General features: G+C 47.7%; 1 protein-coding gene across 2 annotated transcripts in view; it reads right to left on the bottom strand.

The window, feature by feature from the left end:
• Window positions 1-1,112: 1,112 nt before the first annotated feature.
• The window catches only part of MYO5B (myosin VB), a 337,992-nt gene continuing 319,814 nt past the window's right edge, over window positions 1,113-19,290 (bottom strand). For both annotated transcript variants that reach the window (XM_068251374.1, XM_068251375.1), the window contains 5 exons: window positions 11,383-11,533; window positions 10,221-10,509; window positions 7,669-7,843; window positions 2,930-3,010; window positions 1,113-1,653 (listed from right to left, as the gene is read on the bottom strand). In XM_068251374.1, the coding sequence (XP_068107475.1) occupies window positions 1,501-1,653; window positions 2,930-3,010; window positions 7,669-7,843; window positions 10,221-10,509; window positions 11,383-11,533 (849 nt within the window). In that variant the 3' untranslated portion in view covers window positions 1,113-1,500. The remainder of the gene's footprint in view (window positions 1,654-2,929; window positions 3,011-7,668; window positions 7,844-10,220; window positions 10,510-11,382; window positions 11,534-19,290) is intronic.

Genomic DNA, 19,290 nt, shown 5'->3' with positions numbered 1-19,290 from the left:
ACAGCAGCCATGTTGTTTGTAAACATTACACAGAGGCAGGCTTGTCTGTATCTTGATCACTAAGCCTGTGAAAAAACCTAATCCCCCTCCTCTCTCCTCCCCTCTGCGTCTGAAATGAATGGCTGGTAACACCTCCTCCTCCTCCTGCCCAGACTGAGCTCCCATGAGCCCTTGCTACTGCCAAGGCTCTCTGAAAACCTGTGTGCGAGGTTTATTTAGTTTATAGGGAATTAGAGTATTAAAACAAAAAAGTATTTGGCTTGAGGAATGCCCTATAAACATTAGGAAAGGAACACAATTATGCAATGAGTAAAAGTTCACCTCGGATCCACTTTAAGGGCGCGATTCCACTTGAGCGGCGTGCGTCTGCGAGACACGCGCCGGGTCTTCTGGGTCTGCGGGGAAAGCAGAAGAATCCCATCAGCCGTGCCATGCACAGCTATGGGATCCGAAGCCTCCCACGCCGATTCGAATGAAAAAGCCGGCCGTATCGCTAGCGGTAGTGATTCATCCGGCGTTATCATTGCACCCTATGGCAGAGTTTTCCCGCACCATTCGCCTGCGGGGAAACTCTGCGGATTCGTGGTGGTTTCCGCTCAAGTGGAAACGCGCCCTAACTCTTTCAGGCAGAAAAAGATAAAAGGAACACAGGCTAGTTATTAATAAGCTTGGCACTGTACATACACATGTCTATATTATCTTGTCACCTCAGGTACATGTTGTCTTTTGCAGTTAAAGGGGAACTGAAGAGAGAGGTATATGGAGGCTGCCATATTTATTTCCTTTTAAGCAATACCAGTTGCCTGGCAGCCCTGCTGATCCTCTGCCTCTAATACTATTAGCCATAGCCCCTGAACAAGCATGCAGCAGATCAGGTGTTTCTGACATTATTGTCAGATCTGACAAGACTAGCTGCATGCTTGGTTCTGGTGTTATTCAGATACTACTGCAGAGAAATAGACCAGCAGGGCTGCCAGGCAACTGGTATTGATTAAAAGGAAATACATATGGCAGCCTCCATATACCTCTCTCTTCAGTTCCCCTTTAAGCCTTGATTTGTAATTACAGAAAGAGAGGTTTTCTCACACAAGGATATAAAAAAAACCCACACATTTTCTGCAATGATACTTTATTGCACAATAAAAATTTCTGAAAAAGAAAAAATATAACACCGACACAATAGTTTAATATAATATTTTCTCTCCTTTTTCCCCCCGTCAGTTTGTGCATTGAGGAATCACGGCTCCGATGTAAACAATGTCCATCTTTCCGCCATTATCAGGTATATATAGATTTTTTTTCCTTTAAAAAATAGTCTTGATTCTCAGTGTTTTTTTTTTTCCTCAGAGGGATAAATTAAAAATCGAGGTCAGTGCAGATGAGATTTGAACTCTTCTCCGTACGATGCAGGGATTGGTCCACATAGAATAGTGTTCTTTTTCTCTCTCTCTTTTTTTTTCAGGATGAATCTCTTTCTATAAAAAAATATACACAGTCCAATCAGACTTTGTTGAGGAAGTCGAGGTGAAGGGCGGCCGGGATCTGGATGGTGTCCATGGTGATAAGTGATGGGTTGAATGGGAATAAGACGGGGAACATGTATTTGGAGTCTAGTAGGAGCTGAGGAGGGTCCTTCCGATCCTGTAACTGTGCCTGAAATAGAAAAAAAAATCATCATTTAACTCATTAGCAGCTTCAAAGAAATTATTTTGTTTGAGGTAAGTGAACTGTTTTTGACCTAAGCTGGCAGAACTCGCTGTGCTGTAAATCCTTGGAATGCTTTGATGTCTCTCTGCTTGAAACTAAAAGCAGAAGCCCTCTGTTATCAATCTGACCTTGGAGGAAGTGACATCATGTTCTCAGATGCATGCATCAGACAGGCCTACTCCAAAATGTATTTATTGCAAGTGTGCAACTGCATCACCATTTAGAAGTTTCAGCAATGATTTGTAACATTAATAGTAGACTCTTGTATTATGTCTCAGACAGGTTTCAAGGGCCACTAAGGATGCGTGCACACATTCAATTTTAATTGACCAATGACTAACCAGTTTTACCACCTCCATGTACCATGATGGCCAACAGATTTTGAATACTATGAACAGATTGTGTAGGTAAGCACTCGTACTACATGGAGGTGATAAAATTGATCATTCATTGGCCAATCAAAATTAGATTTGTGCAAAGGCGTAACTAGACTTACTAGGCCTCCCTGCAAGAATGATAGCATGAGGCCCCCTTGGTCCACGAACAACAGAGAGTGTTCTGCTGTTAAGCCTTGTGTGAAAGCAGGAAAAAAATTACACACACTCGTGCTACTCTGCATGGAGGGAGGAGGAGGTGGCGAGGACAGTTTTTTTGTGAGCAAAGGAGGAGTTTTTTTTGCTAAATTGGCACCACTTGTGGTTGGGGAGTAGGAGGAAGAGGGGCCCCAGAGCCTCCAGGCCCCCCTGCAATGGCAGGGGTGATTGTTACACCCATGGATGTTTGTACGTACCCTTGGGTTAGGTACACAAAAGCAACTACTGTCACCCAGCAGGAAGTGGGAATTGATCTCTCAAGTGACAGTTCAGGGCCAATGCCGTACAGATGTGTCGCTAGCTCCCAGGCTAGCAATGCGTTCTGCTGCTATGAAGGAGGCGACGAATGGCATACGAGGGAGCAGGAGGGGTAAGGAAGAAAAACAGTAGAGTCAGGCAGCGTTTGGTTGAGATTATTTATCTCCAACACATTAGGTAGGGTTTTAGGCTGCTGTACAGATGTGTCATTAGCTCCTTGGCTAGCGATGCGTTCTACTGCTATAAAGGGGGGGGGGGGGTTAGGCTGCTGTACACACACACTAGACTCTCAGCAGAGGTCGGTACGAAGCTTCCAAGAACCAGTAATAAATCAGCAGTCTGTTATTAGATTCCAGGAAATCAGGCCTCACCTGGATGCTCCTGATAAAGGACACTGTGACTCTCTCTTCAAACTCATTCACCGGCGTGTACAAGTTCAAGATCTTCACAATCTGGTAAAAAGACAGAAATAGACATTTGTTTTTATAAATAGTTTATTATGTGATGCAGCAATGAGGCAGATATCCCCAATCTGTCATAATACTCTAAACTCTGCACTCCAACGCTGTGCACTCCAAATGAGTTTTTTAACACATTTATATACTAATCATGTGATCTTTTGTATGTGACCCTATGGGAATAGTGGGATGCATAAATAAAGGAAACAAAAAATAATATATATATTAGTAAGTAGTTTATACCAGGGGTGCCCATTAGGTAGATCGTGATCTACCGGTAGATCACAAAGGACTTCATGGTAGATCCCGACCCCACTACATTTTCCATTCTGTATATGCAATTTTGCTCCTAAAACTGTACACAGGTAGATCATTTTGACTTGCTAATTGTTTAAAGAGAATCTGTATTGTTAAAATCGCACAAAAGTAAACATACCAGTGCGTTAGGGGACATCTCCTATTACCCTCTGTCACAATTTCGCCGCTCCCCGCCGAATTAAAAGTGGTTAAAAACAGTTTTAAAAAGTTTGTTTATAAACAAACAAAATGGCCACCAAAACAGGAAGTAGATTGATGTACAGTATGTCCACACGTAGAAAATACATTCATACACAAGCAGGCTGTATACAGCATTCCTTTTGAATCTCAAGAGATTATTTGTGTGTTTCTTTCCCCCCTGAGGGGGGAAAACTTGTAGGAACTTGTAGGATGATAAAAAACAGGATGCAATTTTTGTTACGGAGTCTCTTTAAAGTAGCTCACAAGCCGAAAAAGTGTGGGCACCTCTGGTTTATACTCTATATACACTCAGACATTTAACAAGAACTTAAATAATTGTACTCAATGCCAAGCAGCTGCAGCAAAAGCTAACAAAATTTTGGGATGCATTAAAAGGGAAATAAAAACTTGAGATGCCAGCATAATATTGCACCTGTTTAACTCTCTAGTAAGGCCACATCTGGAATATGGAATTCAGTTCTGGGCACCACATTACAAAAAAGATATTGCAGTTTTAGAGCAGGTGCAGAGACGAGCAACAAAATTGATACGTGGGATGGAAGGTCTCGCTTACCAATAAAGGTTAGATAAACTGGGGTTATTTAGTCTAGAGAAAAGACTCCTTAGAGGGGATCTAATTAACATGTATAAATACATCAGAGGGCAATATAATAGCTTGGCGGATGAGCTTTTTGTCCCTAGGCCTTCTCAAAGGACTAGAGGACATGATCTGCGCATGGAGGAAAAACGTTTTAGCCATTTATTTAGGAAAGGGTTCTTTACAGTAAGAGTGATTAAGATGTGGAATGCATTGCCACAGGAAGTCGTTATGGCAAACTCTATACCTGCATTTAAAGGGGGCTTAGATGCTTTCCTTGCGTTGAAAGACATCCATGGCTACAATTACTAGGTAATGCCTAATGATGTTGATCCAGGGATTTTATCCGATTGCCATCTGGAATCGGGAAGGAATTTTTCCCTTTAGGGGTTAATTGGACCATGCCTTGTAAGGGTTTTTTCGCCTTCCTCTGGATCAACAGGGATATGTGAGGGAGCAGGCTGGTGTTGTACTTTATACTGGTTGAACTCGATGGACGTATGTCTTTTTTCAACCAAAATAACTATGTAACTATGTAACTATATGTGTATGCTTATGAGTACATTTCTACTTTTCATGTATTTTTATATATTTTATATATTTCTTTCTGCTACTATCTCTATGCTACTGCATGCGCAGTACTGTCACGCTGGCCGCCGTGATGACGCGAGGCGGCCGGCGTGGTGAGGACTGACGTCACTTTTCAGGAAGAGGAGCCCGACACTCGGGCCCAGTGTCGCTCGGAGCCATTTCTGACCAGGCCCTGGGAGAAGAGCCAGATGGACGTTGAGGGACCTCCCGACCTACGGTGGGCTGGAGAAAGTCCCAAGTAAATTCAGATTTTTATTTTAATTAGAGCTCGGAGTCCCTTTAATTAATTACAAGACAATCTGATAATTTGGCCTAGCAAACTGGCAATCTGCAGTGAAGTGTAACTATGATTTGGAATGACAAACCTTCTTATGTTTCAGTTCAGTTTGTATTTGCTGTGTTTTATTTGGAGTTTTATACTCCTGAGAAGATGTGCATTGACCTGCAGGGGGACTACAAAGGAGAAGTAATACAACCATTATGTGCTCACAGTTACTGATATTATTATTATTATTTAGTATTTATATAGCGCCGACATATTACGCAGCGCTGTACAGTTTATATATGTATCTTGTCACTAGGATATGAAGCAGAGTTTATGCTTTGCTCACTCCTTATTATGTTGGCACTTTTTTTAAGCACAGGGAAGCTAGGCATCTATGAGGACACCGTCTGTGGGAGGTGCCAGATAACCACGCCCACCACACTCACGGAGAGGGGTATTCCGGGTGTCTGGAACACCCCCCCCCCTGCACCAAAAGAATGTGTGTGCAGCGCTGCGGGGGCCTCGCTTGCTGCAGGCAGCGGGCGGAGGGCGTACGGGCACAGGTAGAGCTGCGGGGAGAGAAGACTTTCCACTTACGGTGCCTGGATCCTGCGCTACTTCTATATACTTCCTGTCCCAGCCGCCATCTGTCGCTATGGTAACAGCTCCCCCTGTGATGACGCAAGCGCATGTCATCACGGGGAGCTCTTACCAATGCGACGCGCGCCGGGAGAGGCTGAAGATAGAAGCTGCGTGCAGGATGAAGGCAGGTAAGTGGAAACTCCTCTCCCCGCTCCCCCGCCTACCTATCTAACCTATACTGGGGCATAGACCTATCTAATTTATACTGGGGCATACATCTATCTAACCTATACTGGGGCATAGACCTATCTAATCTATACTGGGGCATATATCTATCTAACCTATACTGGAGCATATACCTATCTAATCTATACTGGGGCATATACCTATCTAACCTATACTGGGGGACATATACCTATCTAATCTACACTGGGGCATATACCTATCTAATCTATACTGGGGATATATACCTATCTAACCTATGGGCTACCTATATTGGGGGGGGGACCTGTAGCTGGCTACCTATACTGCGGGCACCTATACCACCTATACGTCTCCACGTGGGGGCGCATTTTACGCCCTCGCCCGGAGTGCAATTTGGCCTAGAAACTGCTAGTATTTGGCTCCACCCACATCATGTTTTGGCCACGCCCACACGCCGCTTTCAGGAACCCCCCCCTGAAAATCAGATGTATCCTAACCTATGTGAGTGTATGAGTAAGAATTTGCACAGCGGGAGATATGGCAGCGCTTTCAAACAAAACTGACTAAATTACACACCTAGCACTCATTACGGGCAAAAAAGCAAAAAGGTGGGGGGGGGCATAGCTTCAGTGAGGGTTGAACTTATACCTGAATGATTTATCTGCATTGATGTGCAGAGCTCCAATAACTACTGAACTAAATTACACACCTAGCACTCACTACAGTCAAAGGGGGGTGTTAGCTTCAGTGAAAATATGTGCATAGATTATTACCTCATAGACTTCCCCACGGCGATGACGTACCCCCTCGGGGAAGACCTAACGCTAATCTAGCGATAAAAACACAATATTCCTCGTGCTGCTAATCATAAAAATGGTATATACATTTCATGAACAAATAGACACTGAACAAAATTGTTGCTGCACCAATGGTAACAGTGTGATGTGCTAGGATCCACTCTGGAGCACCGAGTATCAATCCATAAGCCTTCAAGATCCGCACCATCAGAAATCCAATTTTATTAATGTATCAAAGTCATAAAAACATGATAAAATAGCATGGGTACATGGCAGATGACGCACACTGCGTGTGGGTCTATGATGATTTGAGAAAGGACTGTAACGGTCCGAAACACCTGTGCGTCATCTGCCATGTACCCATGCTATTTTATTATGTTTTTATGACTTTGATACATTAATAAAATTGGATTTCTGATGGTGCGGATCTTGAAGGCTTATAAACAAATAGACAGACAATGACAGCGCTCATGGATGCATCTAATTTAGTCCAATAACTACTGGACTAAATTACACACCTAGCACTCATTACAGGTAAAAAGGGGGGGCGTAACTTCAGTGTGGGGTGAACTTATACCTGAATGATTTATCTGCGTTGATGTGCAGATCTCTAATAACTACTGGACTACATTACAGCGTTAGGTCTTCCCCGAGGGGGTACGTCACCGCCGTGGGGAAGTCTATTAGGTAATAATCTGTGCACATATTATCACTGAAGCTAACATCCTCCTTTGCCTGTAGTGAGTGCTAGGTGTGTAATATTGGAGCTCTGCACATCAATGCAAACAAATCATTCAGGTATAAGTTTTGTTTGGAAGCGCTGCCATATCTCCTGCTGTGCAAATCGAATGTAAGTATACTAGTGGCCAGCTGCATTCACGGTTTCAAATTCACTTTCAAAAAGTCTTAGATTAGAATTAGCACACAATTTGCATCCAGTTTTGCATTCAAGGCATGATTTAGTTCCAGAGAGGCTCTGCATTGCCTCTGTTGGCTTACAATTCAGATGCATCCTTCAGCGCTGTCACTTGTCTGTCTATATGAGTAAGAATTGCTGTAGACCTGGGGGAAGACCACTGTACACAGCCTACATGAGAAAGTGACGATCCCCGCTCACCTGTTGTGTAGTGAGCGCTGTACAGAGAGAGCAGATGGCCTCAGCATCCCCCTGGGTTTTCTTCTTTAGCTGCAGGAGTTGTGCTGCCTGGATAAGCGGCTCCATGGTCTGCGCTGCTCCGCTGATGTGCAGGTTCTTCCCTCGTAGCCACTCCTCCAGCTGGCTGATATTATACCTATAGGGAGCACAAAACAGCATCACTACAGGCTATGCACTGCAGGGGTACAATAACACAATACAGTGCTGGAGGACTGGCGACCTCTACTGGTGAGATAATAGACTGCACACTATGTGGACAGCCATACTATCCCAGGAAAAAAAAACCTTGATAAATACTTGTTCTACATTCCATATTTATTGTACTGTCCACATTTTGATTTCAGTGAATCTTATATAGAAAAAAAGAAAAACCAGTTTCAGGCATTTTCCGTCTTTGCTGCCTCTGACTGAAGCCAATCCTGATGTAATTTCCTACCTTACTCTATTTTTTTCTCCTAGAAACTGCACTGTCATATTTAGCCTGCTTTGTCAACACATGAGAACACAGCATAGATCATAATCAGCAGCTTCTCCCTTCTCAGCCTCCTGTCACACTGAACTGCCCTCAGCCAATCAGTGTGGAGCAGGAATATGGGAGGGGAGATCACAAGCTTCCCTCTCCCCAGCAATGCACCAGAATAGAGTCAGGCTGACTGAGATAAGATTTATTACAGCAGAAACATTTATGATTATACTGGAATGCTTGCATTGCAGGGTCAGAGTGTGTAAATGTAATTTGATTTTCTGGCTGACAATACCGTTTTAAAGAGACTCTGTAACAAAATGTTCAGCCTTATTTCTTGTATCCTATAAGTGCCTATGCCTGTTCGAATGTGGTCTGGATTACTGCAGCCTTTTCTAGTTGCACTGTCTCTGTAATATATCTAATCTTCTTTTCTTTGTCAAGCTTTGTCGAGTCAGGGAGGAATGTGCTGCCTCTGCTGTGATAGGGAGAAGTTATGCACGCCCCCTCCAGGCTCTGTGTGCTTTGTTTATTAGTCACAGACAGAGCTCTCTGAAGGGGGAGGGAGCTGCCTGTCTCATGCTGAGAACTGTGAGAATCCCAGACTGGAGTGCAGACAATTCTCTGTGTAATCAAAACTTGTAGTATACCGTAACATGATATATATATATATATATATATATACATATATACACACACACACACACATCACTTTCTGGTTAGCGGCCATGATTTTTGCTTGTAAACACTGCCTACAACTGGCAAAAGCCAGGTTCTCGGTGGCGAGTGGCAGAAACGGGGGCCCAGGAGAACATAATGAATAGAATGGTATGCTTTTTATTGTAAGAATTTGAGAGTACAGATTCTCTTTAAGACAGTTCTGACTGGATAACTTACAGTAGTCAAGTGTAGGCACATCTGCCGTGACTGCTCTGAAGTCACGGCCAGACATCCCACAGCTGAATGACTATGACACTCTCTTGCATTGTACAGACTACAAATGTACTGGCCTGTAGCGCCATAAATGTATATTACAAGGAAGTCCCCAACTTACGAACGCCCGACTTACGAACACATTTTTCAAATTGGACTTGTAGTTTTTGAGAAAATCGATTAAAAAAAATCTAGGAAAAAATAGCTTTTAAACTTGTATAAGCCGGTACAGAGGGCAGAGGTGACACAGAGGGGGACACTGGAGGCACAGGGGGACACAGAGGAGGTACAGGGAACAGAGATGGCACAGTGTTCCGACTTAAGAACAGATTCAGGTTAAGAACGGACCTACAGTCCCTATCTCGTTCATTAACCGGGGACTAGCTGTACATTGCTAAAATCAGCCATGTGAGAACTATGCTTCCTGTGTAAGCTGCTGCCTGATTACTAAGGGAATTGCCTGTCATCTGTGACTTGCTTGTGCATGGCTGCAACACTACCGTATCATCCAGGCTGCACAGAAATGTGGACAGAGGAGCACACTATCTATACAGTATCTGCATTAACTGGTGAGACCTATGTTTCCTAGGTGAGCTGTTGTGTGATTATTACATGCAAATCCCCGCATGGTTGAAGACTGTGCATTTTGATCCAGTTTAGACCCTGCCTGTGCTCGCTTGCTAAACCACTGAACAGAAAAAACGACTCCTAATTATTGACTGAATTAAAGGACAACTGAAGGGAGAAGAAAATGGATGCTGCTGGAATTATTTCCTTTTAAACAATACCAGTTGCCAGGTAGCCCTGCTGATTTATTTGGCTGCGGTAGTGTCTGAATCACACACCAGCAACAAGCATTCAGCTAATCTTGTCAGATCTGACAATAATGTCAGAAACACCTGATCTGCTGCATGCTTGTTCAGGGTCTATGGCTAAAAGTATTAGAAGCAGAAGCTCAGCAGGACTGCCAGGCAACTGGCATTGTTTAAAAGGAAATAAATATGGCACCCTCCACATGCCTCTTGTTACAGTTGTCCTTTAAGTCAATAATTTTGTGCTTGAGGAAGACGACACAGACCTATACGAGGGTACTTTAGTATTGTGTTATTATACTCACCTCAGCTGCATGCCGGTGCTCCAGGAGCACATGTCCTTCCGCAGCAGGAGGTTGTTCAGCGATACGGCGTTGATCATGTAGAATAGCTGCTTGAGGACCTGCTGGATGATCTCGGGGTCCAGGCCGTGGTCACGCATGATGGTGTTAAAGGCGTTCAGTTGGCGAATGATGGCCTCCAGGCTGTAAGAGTTGTCTCCTCCGTCCACCATGCTGGACGACCTCTTCCTATAACCAGTGGGCTTCACCCCAGACAAGCCCTGGATGCTCTCTGTTTCCAACATGGCCGACACTGCAAAGAGAAAATTAAATGACTGATCCACAGGTTTTAATAATTTAGTCATACCCAGAGTCCACTTTTGGTCTCAGAGCCTTTTTGTTATGCTGCTCCTACATTATGGAACTCCTTACCTTAACAGATCAGATAAGGAAAGCTCCATCTGTGTTTAAATCCAGACTGAAAACCCACCTATTCAGTTTGGCATTTGCAGAAATATACTGTCGTTTTTGTTGTGTAAATACTTCATCCTACTACCAATCACTGAATCTGAGAGAGCCTGAGCGCTTTGAGTCCTATGGGAGAAAAGCGCTATAGAAATATTATTGTTTTTTGTTATTGTTTTATCTTCTACTAGTGGCTGGATAGTGTACTGGTTAAGGGCTCTGCCTCTGACACAGGAAGACCAGGGTTCAAATCTCAGCTCTTAGTGTTCAGTAAGCCAGCACCAGTAAGTAGACCTTGGGCAAGACTCCCTAAAACTGCTACTGCCTATAGAGTGCGTCCTAGTGGCTGCAGCACTGCCGCTTTGTGTCCAACAGGAGAAAAGCACAATAAAAAAATATTTTATTTTTTTCTTACCTCGCTCAAATTAAACTCTGTGTGCACATTACTCATGGTCTTAGGAAATGTACTTAGGAGGAAACCAGTAAGGAGACTTTGGGCAAGACTCCCTAACACTGCTACTGCCTATAGAGCATGTATTAGTAGCTGCAGGTCTGGCGCTTTGCGTACACACACACGCACGCACGCACGCACGCACGCACGCACGCACGCACGCACGCACGCACACACACACACACACACACACACACACACACACACACACACACACACACACACACACACACACACACACACACACACACCCTAGCACAGATCTCTCACCTATCATTGGCTGCAGCAGACTCTCTGCAATCTTTATCAGCTGCTGGTAGATCTGGATGGAGAGGTCGCTGAGGACCTGCCGATATTCCGTGAGGTCGAAGTTACGGAGGCAATGCTCGTTCTGCTTGGCAGTGTTACTGGTCATGAAACCCTGGAAATAAAATAGACACATTTATTTTTACTTACTAGGAGTCCAGGGTACAGTATCATACTGCTGTTGGAGCCCTTGAAGTGGGCCTGAACTCTTGCACAGCATAGAAGGAAAACAGACAGAAATTCACCCAGTGTGTTTTTAGAGAGAAGAGCCTGTCTAATCCCCCCTCATCTTCAAGTAATTACAAGTGTAATTTGATCTCACAGCTGTTTTAGCAAAGAAATTCTGCAGTCCATTGCAGACACAACTAATATGTAAACACAGGATGTTCACCCTTTGTCTGCTTCTATGAAAGCAGGAAGTAGACAAACTGCAGATTTATTGCAGGAGTTCTATAAGCTGTAAGGGGCACAGGGGAGAGAGGAGAACAGGAAGCTGTCACTGGTGTGTGGCGGTCTCCTCAGAAAGGGGATTCGGCTTTAACCCGGGGGTTGCAACATCTAAAAATAATTGAATTGCCAAAAATTGTCTGTACCCCAAAAATGTATGTAACCCCCCTTTTTGTTTCTAAACTAGGTCTCTCTATGTCCCCCATTGTTTTGATTCTTTTAACCTTGTCTGGTTGCCTAGCTGCAGAAACTGTGCAGTGCCAGTGAGATTGTAGGACTTTTTTAGTTTTTTTTTTCTTTAGTTAGGGACAGTATCCACTGGATGCCTCCTAGGTTTCCGAACTCGATGGCTGTTGTAAGGCCGTAGCTGAATTGCTATAGCCGTGCCAAGCACTGGGAGGGACAGGAAGCTGTGCCAGTGGGGAGGAAAAATTACCAGTGAGCTGGGGAAAGAAAAATAAAAGTGATGTCACTTTTGGCATCACAGGGAAACAGTAAAGATGGAAACCAGCGAACTATTATTTTCTTTATTCCATATCACATTTCCCCCAAATCTGAAAGTGAACAAAACACCAGGATAAGGTAAGCTAAACAAGTAATTTCTTATTGGGTGATTTTTTTTTTTTTTTTTTTAAGTTAATACGGAGTTTTATCTCACTTCAAGTCCAGTCTATCCTGCCTTTAATAAACATGTCCTCCCTGCAGGTGTAAGCATCTGAGAATGGTAGTGACCTGGGTAGGGGCCGCAGGTGTGAGCATCTGAGAATGGTAGAGTCCTGGGTAGGGGCCGCAGGTGTGAGCATCTGAGAATGGTAGTGTCCTGAGTAGGGGCTGCAGGTGTGAGCATCTGAGAATGGTAGAGCCCTGGGTAGGGGCCGCAGGTGTGAGCATCTGAGAATGGTAGAGTCCTGAGTAGGGGCTGCAGGTGTGAGCATCTGAGAATGGCAGTGTCCTGAGTAGGGGCTGCAGGTGTGAGCATCTGAGAATGGCAGTGTCCTGAGTAGGGGCTGCAGGTGTGAGCATCTGAGAATGGTAGTGTCCTGAGTAGGGGCTGCAGGTGTGAGCATCTGAGAATGGTAGAGTCCTGAGTAGGGGCTGCAGGTGTGAGCATCTGAGAATGGTAGAGTCCTGAGTAGGGGCTGCAGGTGTGAGCATCTGAGAATGGTAGTGTCCTGAGTAGGGGCTGCAGTTGTGAGCATCTGAGAATGGCAGTGTCCTGAGTAGGGGCTGCAGGTGTAAGCATCTGAGAATGGTAGTGTCCTGAGTAGGGGCTGCAGGTGTGAGCATCTGAGAATGGTAGTGTCCTGAGTAGGGGCTGCAGTTGTGAGCATCTGAGAATGGTAGTGTCCTGAGTAGGGGCTGCAGGTGTAAGCATCTGAGAATGGTAGTGTCCTGAGTAGGGGCTGCAGTTGTGAGCATCTGAGAATGGTAGAGTCCTGAGTAGGGGCCGCAGGTGTGAGCATCTGAGAATGGTAGTGTCCTGAGTAGGGGCTGCAGGTGTGAGCATCTGAGAATGGTAGAGTCCTGAGTAGGGGCTGCAGGTGTGAGCATCTGAGAATGGTAGTGTCCTGAGTAGGGGCTGCAGTTGTGAGCATCTGAGAATGGCAGTGTCCTGAGTAGGGGCTGCAGGTGTGAGCATCTGAGAATGGTAGTGTCCTGAGTAGGGGCTGCAGGTGTGAGCATCTGAGAATGGTAGAGTCCTGAGTAGGGGCTGCAGGTGTGAGCATCTGAGAATGGTAGAGTCCTGGGTAGGGGCCGCAGGTGTGAGCATCTGAGAATGGTAGTGTCCTGAGTAGGGGCTGCAGGTGTGAGCATCTGAGAATGGTAGAGTCCTGGGTAGGGGCCGCAGGTGTGAGCATCTGAGAATGGTAGAGTCCTGAGTAGGGGATGCAGGTGTGAGCATCTGAGAATGGCAGTGTCCTGAGTAGGGGCTGCAGGTGTGAGCATCTGAGAATGGTAGTGTCCTGAGTAGGGGCTGCAGGTGTAAGCATCTGAGAATGGTAGTGACCTGGGTAGGGGCTGCAGGTGTGAGCATCTGAGAATGGTAGTGTCCTGAGTAGGGGCTGCAGGTGTGAGCATCTGAGAATGGTAGTGACCTGGGTAGGGGCTGCAGGTGTGAGCATCTGAGAATGGTAGTGTCCTGAGTAGGGGCTGCAGGTGTGAGCATCTGAGAATGGTAGTGTCCTGAGTAGGGGCCGCAGGTGTGAGCATCTGAGAATGGTAGTGTCCTGAGTAGGGGCCGCAGGTGTGAGCATCTGAGAATGGTAGTGTCCTGAGTAGAGGCCGCAGGTGTGAGCATCTGAGAATGGTAGTGTTCTGAGTAGAGGCCGCAGGTGTGAGCATCTGAGAATGGTAGTGTTCTGAGTAGAGGCCGCAGGTGTGAGCATCTGAGAATGGTAGTGACCTGGGTAGGGGCTGCAGGTGTAAACATCTGAGAATGGTAGTGTCCTTAGTAGGGGCTGCAGGTGTGAGCATCTGAGAATGGTAGAGTCCTGAGTAGGGGCCGCAGGTGTGAGCATCTGAGAATGGTATTGTCCTGGGTAGGGGCCGCAGGTGTGAGCATCTGAGAATGGTAGTGTCCTGAGTAGGGGCCGCAGGTGTGAGCATCTGAGAATGGTAGTGTTCTGAGTAGGGGCCGCAGGTGTGAGCATCTGAGAATGGTAGAGTCCTGAGTAGGGGCTGCAGGTGTGAGCATCTGAGAATGGTAGTGTCCTGGGTAGGGGCCGCAGGTGTGAGCATCTGAGAATGGTAGTGTCCTGAGTAGGGGCTGCAGGTGTAAGCATCTGAGAATGGTAGTGTCCTGGGTAGGGGCCGCAGGTGTGAGCATCTGAGAATGGTAGTGTCCTGAGTAGGGGCTGCAGGTGTGAGCATCTGAGAATGGCAGTGTCCTGAGTAGGGGCTGCAGGTGTGAGCATCTGAGAATGGTAGTGACCTGAGTAGGGGCTGCAGGTGTGAGCATCTGAGAATGGTAGAGTCCTGGGTAGGGGCCGCAGGTGTGAGCATCTGAGAATGGTAGAGTCCTGAGTAGGGGATGCAGGTGTGAGCATCTGAGAATGGCAGTGTCCTGAGTAGGGGCTGCAGGTGTGAGCATCTGAGAATGGTAGTGTCCTGAGTAGGGGCTGCAGGTGTAAGCATCTGAGAATGGTAGTGACCTGGGTAGGGGCTGCAGGTGTGAGCATCTGAGAATGGTAGTGTCCTGAGAAGGGGCTGCAGGTGTGAGCATCTGAGAATGGTAGTGACCTGGGTAGGGGCTGCAGGTGTGAGCATCTGAGAATGGTAGTGTCCTGAGTAGGGGCTGCAGGTGTGAGCATCTGAGAATGGTAGAGTCCTGGGTAGGGGCTGCAGGTGTGAGCATCTGAGAATGGTAGTGTCCTGAGTAGGGGCCGCAGGTGTGAGCATCTGAGAATGGTAGTGTCCTGAGTAGGGGCTGCAGGTGTGAGCATCTGAGAATGGTAGTGTTCTGAGTAGAGGCCGCAGGTGTGAGCATCTGAGAATGGTAGTGTTCTGAGTAGAGGCCGCAGGTGTGAGCATCTGAGAATGGTAGTGACCTGGGTAGGGGCTGCAGGTGTAAACATCTGAGAATGGTAGTGTCCTTAGTAGGGGCTGCAGGTGTGAGCATCTGAGAATGGTAGTGTCCTTAGTAGGGGCCGCAGGTGTGAGCATCTGAGAATGGTAGAGTCCTGAGTAGGGGCCGCAGGTGTGAGCATCTGAGAATGGTATTGTCCTGGGTAGGGGCCGCAGGTGTGAGCATCTGAGAATGGTAGTGTCCTGAGTAGGGGCCGCAGGTGTGAGCATCTGAGAATGGTAGTGTTCTGAGTAGGGGCCGCAGGTGTGAGCATCTGAGAATGGTAGAGTCCTGAGTAGGGGCTGCAGGTGTGAGCATCTGAGAATGGTAGTGTCCTGGGTAGGGGCCGCAGGTGTGAGCATCTGAGAATGGTAGTGTCCTGAGTAGGGGCTGCAGGTGTAAGCATCTGAGAATGGTAGTGTCCTGGGTAGGGGCCGCAGGTGTGAGCATCTGAGAATGGTAGTGTCCTGAGTAGGGGCTGCAGGTGTGAGCATCTGAGAATGGCAGTGTCCTGAGTAGGGGCTGCAGGTGTAAGCATCTGAGAATGGTAGTGACCTGGGTAGGGGCTGCAGGTGTGAGCATCTGAGAATGGTAGTGTCCTGAGTAGGGGCTGCAGGTGTGAGCATCTGAGAATGGTAGAGTCCTGGGTAGGGGCTGCAGGTGTGAGCATCTGAGAATGGTAGTGTCCTGAGTAGGGGCTGCAGGTGTGAGCATCTGAGAATGGTAGTGTTCTGAGTAGAGGCCGCAGGTGTGAGCATCTGAGAATGGTAGTGACCTGGGTAGGGGCTGCAGGTGTAAACATCTGAGAATGGTAGTGTCCTTAGTAGGGGCTGCAGGTGTGAGCATCTGAGAATGGTAGTGTCCTTAGTAGGGGCCGCAGGTGTGAGCATCTGAGAATGGTAGAGTCCTGAGTAGGGGCCGCAGGTGTGAGCATCTGAGAATGGTATTGTCCTGGGTAGGGGCCGCAGGTGTGAGCATCTGAGAATGGTAGTGTCCTGAGTAGGGGCCGCAGGTGTGAGCATCTGAGAATGGTAGTGTTCTGAGTAGGGGCCGCAGGTGTGAGCATCTGAGAATGGTAGAGTCCTGAGTAGGGGCTGCAGGTGTGAGCATCTGAGAATGGTAGTGTCCTGGGTAGGGGCCGCAGGTGTGAGCATCTGAGAATGGTAGTGTCCTGAGTAGGGGCTGCAGGTGTAAGCATCTGAGAATGGTAGTGTCCTGGGTAGGGGCCGCAGGTGTGAGCATCTGAGAATGGTAGTGTCCTGAGTAGGGGCTGCAGGTGTGAGCATCTGAGAATGGCAGTGTCCTGAGTAGGGGCTGCAGGTGTAAGCATCTGAGAATGGTAGTGACCTGGGTAGGGGCTGCAGGTGTGAGCATCTGAGAATGGTAGTGTCCTGAGTAGGGGCTGCAGGTGTGAGCATCTGAGAATGGTAGAGTCCTGGGTAGGGGCTGCAGGTGTGAGCATCTGAGAATGGTAGTGTCCTGAGTAGGGGCTGCAGGTGTGAGCATCTGAGAATGGTAGTGTTCTGAGTAGAGGCCGCAGGTGTGAGCATCTGAGAATGGTAGTGTTCTGAGTAGAGGCCGCAGGTGTGAGCATCTGAGAATGGTAGTGACCTGGGTAGGGGCTGCAGGTGTAAACATCTGAGAATGGTAGTGTCCTTAGTAGGGGCTGCAGGTGTGAGCATCTGAGAATGGTAGTGTCCTTAGTAGGGGCCGCAGGTGTGAGCATCTGAGAATGGTAGAGTCCTGAGTAGGGGCCGCAGGTGTGAGCATCTGAGAATGGTATTGTCCTGGGTAGGGGCCGCAGGTGTGAGCATCTGAGAATGGTAGTGTCCTGAGTAGGGGCCGCAGGTGTGAGCATCTGAGAATGGTAGTGTTCTGAGTAGGGGCTGCAGGTGTGAGCATCTGAGAATGGTAGTGTCCTGAGTAGGGGCCGCAGGTGTGAGCATCTAAGAATGGTAGTGTTCTGAGTAGGGGCTGCAGGTGTGAGCATCTGAGAATGGTAGTGTCCTGAGTAGGGGCTGCAGGTGTAAGCATCTGAGAATGGTAGTGTCCTGAGTAGGGGCCGCAGGTGTGAGCATCTGAGAATGGTAGTGTTCTGAGTAGGGGCTGCAGGTGTAAGCATCTGAGAATGGTAGTGTCCTGGGTAGGGGCCGCAGGTGTGCGCATCTGAGAATGGTAGTGTTCTGAGTAGGGGCTGCAGGTGTGAGCATCTGAGAATGGTAGAGCCCTGGGTGGCGGCCGCAGGTGTGAGCATCTGAGAATGGTAGAGTCCTGGGTAGGGGCCGCAGGTGTGAGCATCTGAGAATGGTAGTGTTCTGAGTAGGGGCTGCAGGTGTGAGCATCTGAGAATGGTAGAGCCCTGGGTGGCGGCCGCAGGTGTGAGCATCTGAGAATGGTTGTGTCCTGAGTAGGGGCTGCAGTTGTGAGCATCTGAGAATGGTAGTGCCCTGAGTAGGGGCCGCAGGTGTGAGCATCTGAGAATGGTAGAGTCCTGGGTAGGGGCCGCAGGTGTGAGCATCTGAGAATGGTAGTGTCCTTAATAGGGGCTGCAGGTGTAAGCATCTGAGAATGGTAGTGTCCTGAGTAGGGGCTGCAGGTGTGAGCATCTGAGAATGGTAGTGTTCTGAGTAGAGGCCGCAGGTGTGAGCATCTGAGAATGGCAGTGTCCTGAGTAGGGGCTGCAGGTGTGAGCATCTGAGAATGGTAGTGTCCTGGGTAGGGGCCGCAGGTGTGAGCATCTGAGAATGGTAGTGTCCTGAGTAGGGGCCGCAGGTGTGAGCATCTGAGAATGGTAGTGTTCTGAGTAGGGGCTGCAGGTGTGAGCATCTGAGAATGGTAGTGTCCTGAGTAGGGGCCGCAGGTGTGAGAATCTGAGAATGGTAGTGTCCTGAGTAGGGGCTGCAGGTGTAAGCATCTGAGAATGGTAGTGTCCTGAGTAGGGGCTGCAGGTGTGAGCATCTGAGAATGGTAGTGTCCTGAGTAGGGGCTGCAGGTGTGAGCATCTGAGAATGGTAGTGTCCTGAGTAGGGGCTGCAGGTGTAAGCATCTGAGAATGGTAGTGTCCTGAGTAGGGGCTGCAGGTGTGAGCATCTGAGAATGGTAGAGTCCTGGGTAGGGGCCGCAGGTGTGAGCATCTGAGAATGGTAGTGTCCTGAGTAGGGGCTGCAGTTGTGAGCATCTGAGAATGGTAGTGCCCTGAGTAGGGGCCGCAGGTGTGAGCATCTGAGAATGGTAGTGTCCTGAGTAGGGGCTGCAGTTGTGAGCATCTGAGAATGGTAGAGTCCTGAGTAGGGGCCGCAGGTGTGAGCATCTGAGAATGGTAGAGTCCTGGGTAGGGGCCGCAGGTGTGAGCATCTGAGAATGGTAGAGTCCTGAGTAGGGGCTGCAGGTGTGAGCATCTGAGAATGGCAGTGTCCTGAGTAGGGGCTGCAGGTGTGAGCATCTGAGAATGGTAGTGTCCTGAGTAGGGGCTGCAGGTGTGAGCATCTGAGAATGGTAGTGTCCTGAGTAGGGGCTGCAGGTGTGAGCATCTGAGAATGGTAGAGTCCTGAGTAGGGGCTGCAGGTGTGAGCATCTGAGAATGGTAGAGTCCTGAGTAGGGGCTGCAGGTGTGAGCATCTGAGAATGACAGTGTCCTGAGTAGGGGCTGCAGGTGTGAGCATCTGAGAATGGCAGTGTCCTGAGTAGGGGCTGCAGGTGTGAGCATCTGAGAATGGCAGTGTCCTGAGTAGGGGCTGCAGGTGTGAGCATCTAAGAATGGTAGAGTCCTGGGTAGGGGCCGCAGGTGTGAGCATCTGAGAATGGTAGTGTCCTTAATAGGGGCTGCAGGTGTAAGCATCTGAGAATGGTAGTGTCCTGAG

This window comes from Hyperolius riggenbachi, chromosome 1 (assembly GCF_040937935.1).
Source record: "Hyperolius riggenbachi isolate aHypRig1 chromosome 1, aHypRig1.pri, whole genome shotgun sequence".
NCBI lineage: Eukaryota > Metazoa > Chordata > Amphibia > Anura > Hyperoliidae > Hyperolius > Hyperolius riggenbachi.
Note: the sequence above shows the minus strand (reverse complement) of the source record. Positions and strands in the feature narration are given on the sequence as shown.